The 13444-nt window shown below is 43.7% G+C and overlaps 1 protein-coding gene across 2 annotated transcripts in view; it reads left to right on the plus strand.

The window, feature by feature from the left end:
• Positions 1–13444, plus strand: part of LOC124595697 — a 74062-nt gene that overhangs the window by 450 nt on the left and 60168 nt on the right. For both annotated transcript variants that reach the window (XM_047134555.1, XM_047134556.1), the window contains exon 2: positions 9759–9789. In XM_047134555.1, the coding sequence (XP_046990511.1) occupies positions 9759–9789 (31 nt within the window). The remainder of the gene's footprint in view (positions 1–9758; positions 9790–13444) is intronic.

Raw genomic sequence — 13444 nt, forward strand, 5'->3', positions numbered from 1 at the left:
CTCCTAATACCGCGTCGGACCTCCTTTTGCCCGGCCTGATGCAGCAAACCGACGTGGCACGGACTGAACAATTCGTTGGAACTACCCTGCAGAAATCGTGAGCTATGCTATATCTGCAGCAGTCTATAAGTGTAATAATGTTGCCTGTGCACTAGCTGACCGCTCGATAATGTCACATAAATTTTGGCTGGAATTCTATCGGACGACCTGGGTGGCCAATCCACACTCCAATTGTTTAGAATGTTCCTCACACAAATTGTGGACCGTTATGGCCAGGCAAAATGACACTTAATCATCCATAAAATTTCCGCCTTTGTTTGGGTTCATGAAGTACGTGCATGATTGCAAAAGGTCTCCAAGTAGCCGAACATAACCATTTCCAGTCAATGATCGTTTCAGTTGGACCAGAGGACCCTCTCCATTCTATGTAAACAAAGTCCACACCATTATGAAGCCACAATCAACTTCACCGTGACTTGCTGGAAACCTGGGCCCACGGCTTCTTCTTTTCTGTGTCATACTCGAATCCTACCATCAGCTCTCACTAATATATCTGAACAGGACACCGTTTGCGAGTCGTCTATGGTACAACCGGTATGGTCACGAGCCCAGGACTATCTCTGTAGGCGACATCGTGTTGCAAGGAAGGGCACACAGGTCGGTCGTCGGGTTCCATAGCCCTTTAACGCCATATTTCGCGACACCTTAACCAAAAATTTCGCGACACTGTCCTAACGCATACGTTAGTGGTTTGTCCCACATTGATTTCTGCGGTTATTTCATGCAATGTGGCTTTTCTGTTAGCACAGGCAACGTTACGTAATTGTAGCTGCTCTCGGTCGTTCAGGGAAGGCCATTTACCACTGCGTTGCCGGTGATGAGGCGAGATGTCTGATATCTGCTATTCTCGGCACATGCTCGACGCTGTCGGCTCGGAATACTGAGTTCCCTAATGGTTTCCGAAATGTCTCACGCGTGTAGCTCCATTCTACGTTCAAAGAGTCTGATTCATGTTGTGCGGCCATAACCAAGTCGAAAACCTTTTCATATGAATCACCCGAGTACAAGGGATACATTTGTTTTCCTTTTTACTACTGTATCTCCTCGGAAAAAATCTGTTATCACTGTCTATATTATAGCTCCAGAATGAGATTTTCGCTCTGCAGCGGAGTGTGCGCTGATATGAAACTTCCTGGCAGATTAAAACTGTGTGCCCGACCAAGACTCGAACTCGGGATCTTTGCCTTTCGCGGGCAAGTGCTCTACCATCTGAGCAACCGAAGCACGACTCACGCCCGGTCCTCACAGCTTTACTTCTGCCAGTATCTCGTCTCCTACCTTCCAAACTTTACAGAAGCTCTCCTGCGAACCTTGCAGAACTAGCGCTCCTGAAAGAAAGGATACTGCGGAGACATGGCTTAGCCACAGCCTGGGGGATGTTTCCAGAATGAGATTTTCACTCTGCAGCGGAGTGTGCGCTGATATGAAACTTCCTGGCAGATTAATCTGCACACAGTTTTAATCTTCCAGGAAGTTATATATTAAACTGTTTATGAAACTGTTTTATGTCGTATGCCATCCCTACATCGTAATCATTAATGAAACTACGTTCAAATATTTCTGCGTTTATACCTTGCAGTTCGTTTTAATGGACATTTCAATTAACCGTCCATGTCTTATAATTTTAACAACTAACATCCTGCATGCGGTCTGTATATTTTGTTATATTTATTTATTTTATGCTTGAAACCTGCTATTCTTGGCACATTCTTGACACTGTGGATCTCGGAATATTGAATTCCCTAACGGTTTCCGAAATGTCCCACACGTCTAGCTCCAACTACCATTCTGCGTTCAAAGTATGTTGATTGCTGTCGTGCGGTCATAACCATAGCTCTTCCATGGCCTTCAAGTTCGTATAGCACACAAACGATTTATGCATTTCATGCTTTCATATGTATGAGGTTCTTTGATAGGTGCTGTTTGTATGGTTGATAACCCCATCTGTTGACGACAGTTGCTTTCCATACCACGACAGTTCTCGATGGACGGTCAGTTTGGTACCAGGCTCCACTTATACGACAGCTGTATTTATCTCATGTGCCCATTTTTGTGCTGTTTGTTTCTGTACTTTGTTTTTATTATTGATGGAAACTGCAGTCCGTTTACGCATTTATTTGTCCTGAGGCAGAGTCTTACACCGCTTTTCTTTATTGTTACCACAGCTATGTCTGATGACGATACATCGAAAGACGTCGATAAATTAGTTTTGAACAAGAACTTCCTCGTTTCATTTGCGCACATGGATTCCGTATCAAAACATCATCTCTTAAGCCACCTCCACAGTTCCTAGAAAACTGTAGTAGGAATTTTGAAATTCCGTGTATATAATGCGGCAATGAAATGTGCCTTAGACGACTGCATAATGTCCAAGTAACGAAAATTACCAACTGTGTAAATACCGGCCCTGACATGAGGCATTGTATGATTTTAAATTACTCTGAGGTGACAAACGTCATGGGATAGCAATATGCGCAGATGGCGATAGTATCAAGTACACAAGGTATAAAAGGGCAGTACTTTGGCGGAGCTGTCATTTGCAGTCAGGTCATTCATGTGAAAAGGTTTCCGATATGAGTATAGTCGCACGACGAAATTTTAGACTTTGAACGCTGAATGGTAGTTGCAGTTAGACGCATGAGACGTTCTATTTTGGAAATTTTTGGGGAATCCAACATTCTGAGATCCACAATGTCAATAGCGTGTCAAGAATACCAAATTCCAGTCATTACCTCTCACCACCGGCAACGTTGCGGCTGACGGCCTTCAGTTAACGATCTAAAGCAGCGACGTTTGCTTAGAGTTGTGAGTGCTAACAGAAAACCAGCACTGCATGAAATGACAGCAGAAATAATTACGGGACGTATCCGCAAGGACAATGTGACGAAATTTTGCGTTAATGGATTACGGCAGCAGACGACCAATCCTGATGCCTCTGCTAGCAGCGCGACATCGTCTGCAGTGCCTCTCCTGAGCTCCTGACCGTATCGATTGATCCCTAGACTATGAGAAAACCGTAGCCTGCTTCGATGAGTCCCAATTTTGGTTAGTAAGAGCTGATCGTAGGGAAACCATGGACACAAGTGGTCAACAAGGCAGTGTACAAAGTGATGGTTGCTCGATAATGGTGTGGACTGCGTTTGCATGGAATGGAGACGGTCCGATGGACCAATTGAACCAATCATAGTTATGTTCGGCTACTTGGAAACCATCTGGACCATTCACGGACTTCATCTTCCCAAACAACAATGTCATTTCACTGGGCCTCAGTTATTCGCGATTTGTTTGATGAACATTCTGAACATTCCAGCAAATGATTTGGCTACCCTGATCGCCTGACATGAATCCGATCTAATATTTATGGGACGTAATGGAGACTTCATTTCGTGCACAATACCCTGCACCCGCAACACTTTCGCAAATATGGACGGCCATAGAGGCAGCATCGCTCAGTATTTCTGCAGGGAACGTCTAACATACGACTTGTCGAGCCTATTTCACTTCGCGATACTGCTCTACGCTAGGCAAAAGGAGGTCCCTCAGCACTCTTGTCACTTCAATATATTTACTTTCCTAGTGGTAAAAACCGTAGAGGAAGAAAGAAACTGGAATACACCCAGAGAATAATTGTTGACATAGATTACCATTGCTACTTTGAGATGAACATGTTGGGACAGGAGAAATTCGTTTTGACGAGCAGCATCAAACCAGTCAAAACACCTATGAGCCTCCTCCCCCCCCCCCCCCTCTCAGACACACTTTTCAAAAAGAAGTGGTTACGCTCTTTGGTAGGCAACTATTATCTGTCTTGTTGGTAACACCATCTTTTAATGGCAGTAGCTTTCCTTACCACTACGTTTTTCGGTGTAGGTCATTTGGGCATCAGGCCTGACATACATGAGTGCAGTAGTTTCAGTATCTTATATGACCACTTTTATGTGGTTTGCTTTTGTACTTCATTGTAATTATTGATGGAAACTGCTGTCCATAGTGCATATATTTTTCTGAGGCACCTTCTTATACTGATTTTCTTTTGTTTGTATCACAGCTATGTCTGATGACAATGTATCGAAACATGTCAATATATTAATTTGCGACTAAGATGTTCCACAATTCATAGTGTGCCTTTTCTGGATGGTTAGCTTCCTCAGAACCATTTTCCTGTCAAGTGACGAACACGATTTGGCTGATACGTCTGAGGATGAAATAGCTTTCAAATCTCCCGCTTCACAGCTCGCTCACAACGGGGACCTGTATGCTCTACAGAAGCCCATGGCATTTGCAACGTTTCGAGTACTCGTCGTTGGTTTCTCTTCTGCATGATGAGGGACGTTGACTGTGGTGCTCCACGAACATGCCAAAGTCTCGACTTTCAAGACGACATCTTCAAAGTCGAGAGTGTGGGCCGAGAGTGTGGATGTCCGCGGAGCCGTGGACCACCACAGTCAACCGTGTTAGTCGCGAACAGACCTGTTTCTCGCAGCCGTTAGTGTAGTCGGATAGGTATGATATGTGATGACAACGATATGTGATGACAACAGGTATCTCCTGTGTACCAAGGTGAGCTTCCTGAAATGGCTGCCCTATATACCAGAAGTCTTCCCACCCTCCCAGAAGGAAACCAATGACGAATCGGTCAGCCCCGCCATCGTGGGACAGCACCTACATCCCTGTCTGAATAGGTAAGCCCGACGACCATTTCATGACTGATGCACAGGCACCTGACGCATCTGTGACACAGTAGCCCCCTTCGACCCCATCACCTACGACCATATTCACTGCTGTAGCTCAGCCTACTCCCACTCATCCATCCTCCGTGACGAATACCAATGCCTACTAAACTGAATGACTGCCTGCAGCCCACTCACACCCACCTGTTGAAACGCTACAACCGTTCATTGTGGTACCTCCTCCACCAGTCACCACACCCACCCATGCCCACTGCAGGGTTAAGCAACACACCTGGGATGTTCCCTCAGTTATGCAGACAGATGCTTCTTTCCAGGATGACACTAGAGAGATCCTCCAAGTCATCTCTCTGTTCAAGCATCCCCACATCAGGACTGTCTTCCATGAAACAGCTCAAAAGACCCACCACCCTTGTTGATGGGCTCAGACAGATTTTATTATAATGGCGAATCGCCGACAGGGCAACCATCAGCCCCTTTGGGATCTAGTTGTCTGTATTTTTAACGCTAGTGGAACTAAACGTATGAAGACTGAATTGAACGCCTTCCTTTAAGACGACCATGTGATTTTACTCATCTCAGAAACCCATCCGAAATGTACCGACTATTTTTGTCTCCACAACGTGGTCTTCTATTGCAATAACTATTGCCAATTTGGGGGCATGGCAGTTTGCCTACCTAAGACACTATAATCACAAAGCTCTCCAGCCACTAGAACATCTAGACGCTACAGTGGTCACTGTTTCTACTCACCTTGGTGTTATTACTTTTGCTGTGATGTATTTCAACTCTAACTTACCACGTCTTGAAGTGGACCTCTGAACCTTGCCATCATTTGACAAATTTATTGTTGGAGCAGACCTCAGAGCCAAGCATTTGGCTTGGCATTCTCATGTTGCTAATCCAAACTTTTTTTTGACCTGGGGGATCCTCTGATGTTGTCAGTCTATGGTCCACACAATCCCACCCAAATAAGAGTCTCCATTTTCAAGAACATTTTGGTGCAGTTTTCGTTGGATACACTCCATGAATTGGCCTCTGACCATGACCCTATGCTCCTGCACCTTACTGACGTCGCTCTGTCTGTAGACATCCGTTCTACCTTGACCATCAGGGATTGGGACAAATTTTCGAGGATCCTCAACAACACCACTAGGCAACACCTTGACCTGGCAATGCCTGCCAACCTGGTTGGTGCTGTTGACTACCTAACCACGAAAATCCAGCAAGACATTGACTTACATTTTCCCAATGGCTTTAACCCCACTGGATGACTTGTCTCCCCTATTGTGCGAACTTAAAATCCAGAAGAACCGCTACAGCAGGTGGTGGAAGTAGTTTCGTGATCCTCGCGATAAGCATCGCATGAAGTGTCTCCAACGTGAATTCTGCCACCACCTCGCTGACTGGAAAACAGAACAATGGGAGGACAAGATGTCCACCTTTCTCCTCCAACATAAATCAGAATGGCCTGTTGTCCAAGTCTTATGGCGCTCTGCAGCGAAGACGAACCATCCCATCCGCACAGTGGCTGGCTTAAGTTAGGATTCCCTGCGTTTGGTAGAATCTCTGGCCGACGTGTTTTAGGCCGACAACCAATTGCCTATCCAGGAGTTCTAAATTTGATGAACTCCAGGATGAACACAATATTCTGGCGGCCGTTGGCGCTTCCAGACAAAGGCCACCTCTGACTGGCCCTCACCTTGGTGCCCCCAGAGGAAAACCAGTGGATCCTCTGGCAGAAGCGTGGGCAGTCAGCTCCAGGTTTGGATAGCATCTTAAACAAACACCTCCACTGACTCCCACGAAAGCTACTGGTCTTATTTACCAGCATCCTGAACCACTGTCTCACAATCGGCCTTTTCCCCCCACAGTGGAAGCAGCCAAACTGATTGCCATCCCCAAGCCCTCACAGGATCCTATGGTCTCTACTAACAACAGGCCCCTTTGTCTGCTGAATACCATGGCAAAGGTTCTAGAATCTTTACTCCTTCACCACATTTCCCAGCCTTTACTGATGGCTGGGACAATCCGTCCAGAAGTGATTCACTTCAGACGTGTCGGCTGAACTCCAAGCTCACAGAGCGTGTCAGTAAGGGCGTTAACTCCAACATGTCGACGTCAGCGGTTTTCCTTGACCTATAAAACGTGTACTACATGATTTGGCAGAACAATCTTGTGTACAAAATGCTGACACAGACGACCATCCCCGACATCTATGTCAAGATCGTTGATAGTTTCCTCCAAAGTAAAACATTCCTGGTTACTAAGCAAGGAAAACTCCCAAGCTTACGTCGTACCCCTCAAGGCTCTGTGTTGTCTCCCATCCTCTTTAACATTTATGTCATTGTTATGCCAGTCATCCCACATTGCCACCTGGCACAATAAGCCGATGATACGGCACTCTATACGACCGGCCGGACGACAGATCAGCTCATTGGTCGTCTCCAGTGGCAGGTGGATGCGACAATAACCTGGTGTCGTTCAAACATGATTGTCCTCAATGCCGTAAAAACTACAGCAGTCTACTTCACAAAACGGCGCCCAATCCTCCGCCACAACAACGCTATTGCAGGCATCTTGGTCCCATGGTCCCCAGCTGGTGTACCAAATATCTAGGTGTCCGGATAGATACAAAAGTGCTCTTCCATCAATATGCAGAATATGTCGCCCAGAAAGGACCGAAGGTGATAAAACCGTTGTACCCAATGTTCAACACCAGGGAAATGAACCTAGAAACCAAGCTCCTATTACACCAGCTGGTTGTCCACCCTTCCCTCACCTATGGCTCCACTGTGTGGGCCATTATCAATGCCTCCTGAATGAAGACCCTCTAGCACCTGCAGAATAAGGTGCTTCGGTGGTGCTTGCATGCAGCTCCCATCACGAGGGTAGGTACCCTCCACAACGATACAAACATGGTAACTCTGAAAACGTCCATCTCTATGACAAAGTGGATGCCATAACATTGGCACCACGACTCCCCAGCACTGGCACCGCTACCCTTTTCCTCTCACCATCCTTGAGGACTTAGATTCAGATCATTGCTAGCGATTGTCTCTTATGGCCACGACCACTCGATATGTGTCGACCACCATACGACCACCAATATCAGTACCTACGTAGTTGTGATACCTATTGCCTGCTACCTTGAACTTAACACCGTCGGAGACTGGTACGAGACTTCAAGTCCCACTGCCGCACCTTCAATGTGCAGGATAGAAAAAAAAGGACAGTAAGACCGATATCCACCAATCGCGCCATACCTCAACCTACCACAAAAAAAGAAGCTGTGATGATGATGTCCCTTTGCCAGGTGAAGACTCTTGAACTTATATCAAAGTTCAATTAAGAGGTTAATTGTTTGTGTTTCCGAAGCGATGATAAGAGACGGCAGTTTTGCCGTATTACCTTAATCATGAAATGAAATAAAAAAAATTAGAACCATTTCAGTTGTTCGTGCAAAACAGTAAGGCAGAAGCTGTTTCAACAGTAGGACGTTGGTGAACCACACATGAAATATACTTACTCTCCCATACTTCTACATAGTAGTGGCGAAAAGCATATTATGTCTTTTCTTGCAATAATCAGGTGAAAAAGCTAAAGAGTCAATTACAGAGAACCTTTTCCATTTTTTAACGGATAAAAGGTCTTGCAGTTTGTTTCTCGTACTGTACGTGACTTAGATAATGATATACTGGGATAACATATCGTTAAACGAATGTAACTAGTTCAGTTACGCCTGTTTTAAAATATGACGCCTTCTACCCTTTCAGTCAGCTGATTTTTCACTAACTGTCATACCAATAGCTCTGATCACCTACGAGTATCTCATTCGGGTCACTGAATGTTGTGATAGGGATTTACTTATTTATTAATCTTAATACAAGAGATCTGCATGCACCGTAAGTCCCACAAACTACTGTAGCTACATTGATTCATGATATTAAAACGTCACTAGAAATATGCAACCACCTTGTTCATAACGGCATGTTCAGTTACGGTTATACTTCATTTTTCCTATGATAATCTGCGATTCATAAAGTGTACTGCTGCTCATATTACTGCGACCCACATCTATCGCTATACCGGGCGATATATATATGTTACTTGGCCCGGTAAGGTCTTTCCAGCTTTTTTAATCATATCAAAATAAGTAAAAAAGGTCCTGTAAAGCGATGCACCTAAACGAATGCATTCTATTTATTGTTTTATAATAGTTATCTCGAATGAGAAGTATGTGTATCTGTTGACAAGTGCACGTATGGGTCTTTGTGAAGAACTGTCTTCGCAGAAATCGACTATTCATTTTGTACCAAGAATTTTAAATTTGTCCAGTAATAAAGACAAAGTGGGCGAGGGGGGTGGAAAAGAGTTAAAACCGTCGTCTGGCTTCATTTATTTTTTCCGTGGTTTCCACAGCTTGCTTAGTTACCGTACAACCAAAGTGGTTCTTCGGACAAAGTCAGTATCGATTCCCATCCTCCGTCCCTCGTCTTATTCGTTGTGTTTCGTCTCTAATGAGGTTGTTGTCGACGACAAGTGGAGGCGCTACTGTTCTTCATCCTTCTCCAAGCATTCCCTTACCATTCAGCAAGCAGTTCTTTGTTCAGACCGAGCGCGGTGGCGCAGTGGTTAGACACTGGACTCGCATTCGGGAGGACGACGGTTCAATCCCGCGTCCGGCCATTCTGATTTAGGTTTTCCGTGATTTCCCTAAATCACTCCAGGCAAATGCCGGGATGGTTCCTCTGAAAGGGCACGGCCGACTTCCTTCCCCATCCTTCCCTAATCTGATGAGACCGATGACCACCCTGTCTGGTCTCCTTCCCCAACCAACCAACCAACCATCTTTGTTCAGATAGGCTATTTCAGTACTTATAAAGGAGTATCATATTTTACTCAGTTGTTACGGGAAACTAATCTGCCGTTTTTTGTGGCTAGATATACAGAGAATTTCTTGCCCTGCAATCTGTTCTCATGTAATCTACTCCTTTTTCCATTTTTCAGGCCGGGAACACCAATGTGACGTGCCATAAAGGCAAGTAAATCTTTCAACTACTACGGTAAGGAAATGTAAGTTCTAAAATAGACAGTGGAACTGAGAAGGTTTTCTGCATAGCGTAAATCATGCTTTCACTAATTAAAAATCATTGCATAATTTTCACTGTTCAACTATTTTGACTCAAGGTAAGTCCTGTAAAAGAACATTTAACTCTTTTAATGTTAACTTCAAAAATGGATTCTGTTGATACCCTGATTCAGTTGGACACAAGATGAGCTTCCGCTATGACACTTTGGTAGTCGTTGAAAATTGAGAAAAACAAATATTTTCAAAAACAATATCTGAGAAACAGGAAAATTATTCTACGGAAACTACAAAATGGCCATCCCACATACAGAACCAAAGCACATGGAGAACTTAACTCCTAGTGTGGGTCCTTCACCTCATCTCTTCATAAGACTCTGAGACAGTCCAGGTATCCGCTGCTAGTCCCCTTTATCGCCACTGGATACTATTCTTAAAAAGTGCTGCTTGTGACATACAATGAAAGATGTGGTTTGTATAATGCCGAAATTAGTCACAAAACAAGCATTACATTATGCAATGTGCGTGACTTCGTCAGCTAAAACAGGCGTTCCGAGCCCTACTTCCTCGTCAGGCGACCTATCGCGTTATACATCGCGTACTATGATGCGCTTAACCTCAGGTCTGCTGCGTGATTATTGTGTCGTCTGGCGGTCGTTGCACACTCTTTACTCCTGGTACTCGTACAGCATTTCGTGCCCAAATTTGGTTCACGTGTATGGGTTGGACAAATCGAAGCAACACGAGAAATACTTGCATGAACATGAAAGCAGGTGGTAGCCAAGCCCGCAGGATGCGCTGTTGTATTTAACAACGAACGGCACCTGCGCAGTGTCCTCAATGCGTTGGAAATGTCAGTCGTGGTCAGAACACTGTACTGTATAGCTGTGACTGCACTGCGTTGGAGCGAACTGAAACCGAACGTGAGCAAATCATTGGTGCTCGTGTGGTGGGTGCTTCAGTAAAACAGATAGCCGAAATGTTTGATGTTTCAAGAGGGAGCATCCTGAATATTTCTACATCTGCATCTACATACGATCTCGGCAAGCCACCGTAAGATGCGTGGCGGAAGGCACTCGTATCATTACTAGGCGTTTTCTTTCCTGTGTTACTCGCAAACAGAGCGAGGGAAAAAACACTTTCTACATATTTCGTTTGAGGCCTCATTTCTTATTTCTTATTTTCGTGTTCCTTATGCGAAATGTACGTTGACGGCGGTAAAATCGTTCTGCAGTCTGCTTCAAATGCCGGTTCTCTATATTTTCTCAATAAACACCGCATACAAGGAAAGCGGAAAAACATCAACCCCTAAGTCGAAACGAAAACGAAAGTTTGTGTTTAGTGGTGGTGGTTAGTGTTTAACGTCCCGTCGACAACGAGGTCATTAGAGACGGAGCGCAAGCTCGGGTTAGGGAATGATTGGGAAGGAAATCGGCCGTGCCCTTTCAAAGGAACCATCCTGGCATTTGCCTGAAACGATTTAAGAAAATCACGCAAAACCTAAACCAGGATGGCTGGAGACAGGATTGTTGTTTTTAGTGGTGGCAACGAACTGTCATTGAAGAAGACTATGTCGAAAAATTTATTTATTTTATTTATTTATTGTTCCGTGGGACCAAATTAAGGAGAAGTCTCCATGGTCATGGAACGAGTCAATACATGAAATTATAACACGATATTAGAAACAGATAAAATGAAATATAAAAAACAAATTCAGGTGACAAGTCGTATGTTTAAATGAAGAAAATCAACAATGTAACACTGGAATTTGCTTAATTTTTTAGCTCTTCCAGGAGCTCCTCGACAGAATAGAAGGAGTGAGCCATGAGGAAACTCTTCAGTTTGGACTTAAAAGAGTTCGGGCTACTGCTAAGATTTTTGAGTTCTTGTGGTAGCTTATTGAAAATGGATGCAGCAGAATACTGCACTCCTTTCTGCACAAGAGTCAAGGAAGTGCATTCTACATGCAGATTTGATATCTACCTAGTATTAACTGAGTGAAAGCTGCTAACTCTTGGAAATAGGCTAATATTGCTAACAACAAACGACATTAAAGAAAATATATACTGTGAGGGCAATGTCAGAATTCTCAGATTTTTGAAAAGGGGTCGACAAGAGGTTCTCGAACTTACACCACATATAGCTCGAACAGCCCGTTTTTGAGCCAAAACTACCCTTTTTGAAACAGAAGAATACCCCAAAAAATAATACCATACGACATAAGCGTATGAAAATATGCGAAGTAGACAACTTTTCGTGTTGATGTGTCACTTATTTCAGATACTGTTCTAATGGTAAATAAAGCAGCATTTAGCTTCTGAATAAGATCCTGGACATGGGCATTCCACAACAGCTTACTATCTATCCGAACGCCTAGGAACTTGAACTGTTCCATCTCGCTTATAATATGCCTATTCTGTCTGATCAAAATATCGGTTCTTGTTGAATTGTGAGTTAGAAACTGTAAAAACTGAGTCTTACTGTGATTTAGCATCAAATTATTTTCCACAAGCCACGAACTTATTTCATGAACTACATTATTTATTACTATTTCAATATTACACACAAGATCCTTCGCTATCAAGCTGGTGCCATCAGCAAACAGAAATATTTTTGAATCACCTGTAATACTAGAAGGCATATCATTTATATAAATAAGAAACAGCAGTGGCCCCAGCACCGACCCTTGGGGAATGCCCCACTTAACAGTGCCCCATTGGGACTGAACATCACTACCACTCTCAATATTGCGGAGAATTACTCTCTGCTTTCTGTTCTTAAAGTAAGAGGCGGACCAATTGTAAGCTACTTCCCTTACTCCATAATGGTCCAACTTCTGCAGTAATATTTTGTGGTCAACACAGTCAAAAGCCTTCGTTAAATTAAAGAAAACACCTAGCGTTCGCAACCTTTTATTTAATCCGTCCAAAACCCCACAGAGCAAAAAGAGAAGATAGCATTTTCAGTTGTTAAACCATTTCTAAAACCAAATTGAACATTTAACAGCAAATTATGTGAATTTAAATGCTCCAGTAACCTTGTATATACAACCTTCTCGATAACTTTAGCAAACACCGATGGCATAGAAATAGGTCTAAAATTGTCAACATTATCAATGTCTCCCTTTTTATAAAGTGGCTTCACTACCGAGTACTTTAATCGGTCAGGAAACCGACCACTCCTAAAGGAAAAGTTACAGATATGGATGAGAACTGGGCTAACATACATAGAACTTTACTTCAGTATTCTGCTAGATACCCCGTCATATCCATGAGAGTTCTTGGTCTTTAGTGATTTAATTATTAACTCAATCTCCCTCTTGTCAGTATCATGGAGGAGCATTTCAGGTAACAGTCTCGGAACACTTTTTTCTAAGAGCGCTATATGATTCCCTGTTGGGACTAGGTTTCTATTTAGTTTACCTGCTATATTCAGAAAGTGATTATTAAATACTGCACATATATGCGACTTATCAGTAACACGGACATTCCCACTACGCACTGATTCTATATCCTCGACCTGTCTCTGCAGACCAGCAATTTCCTTTACGACTGACCATATTGTTTTAATTTTATCCTGAGACTTAGCTATTCTATCTGCATACCAC

The sequence above is a fragment of the Schistocerca americana genome, chromosome 2 (assembly GCF_021461395.2).
Source record: "Schistocerca americana isolate TAMUIC-IGC-003095 chromosome 2, iqSchAmer2.1, whole genome shotgun sequence".
Taxonomy (NCBI): Eukaryota; Metazoa; Arthropoda; class Insecta; order Orthoptera; family Acrididae; genus Schistocerca; species Schistocerca americana.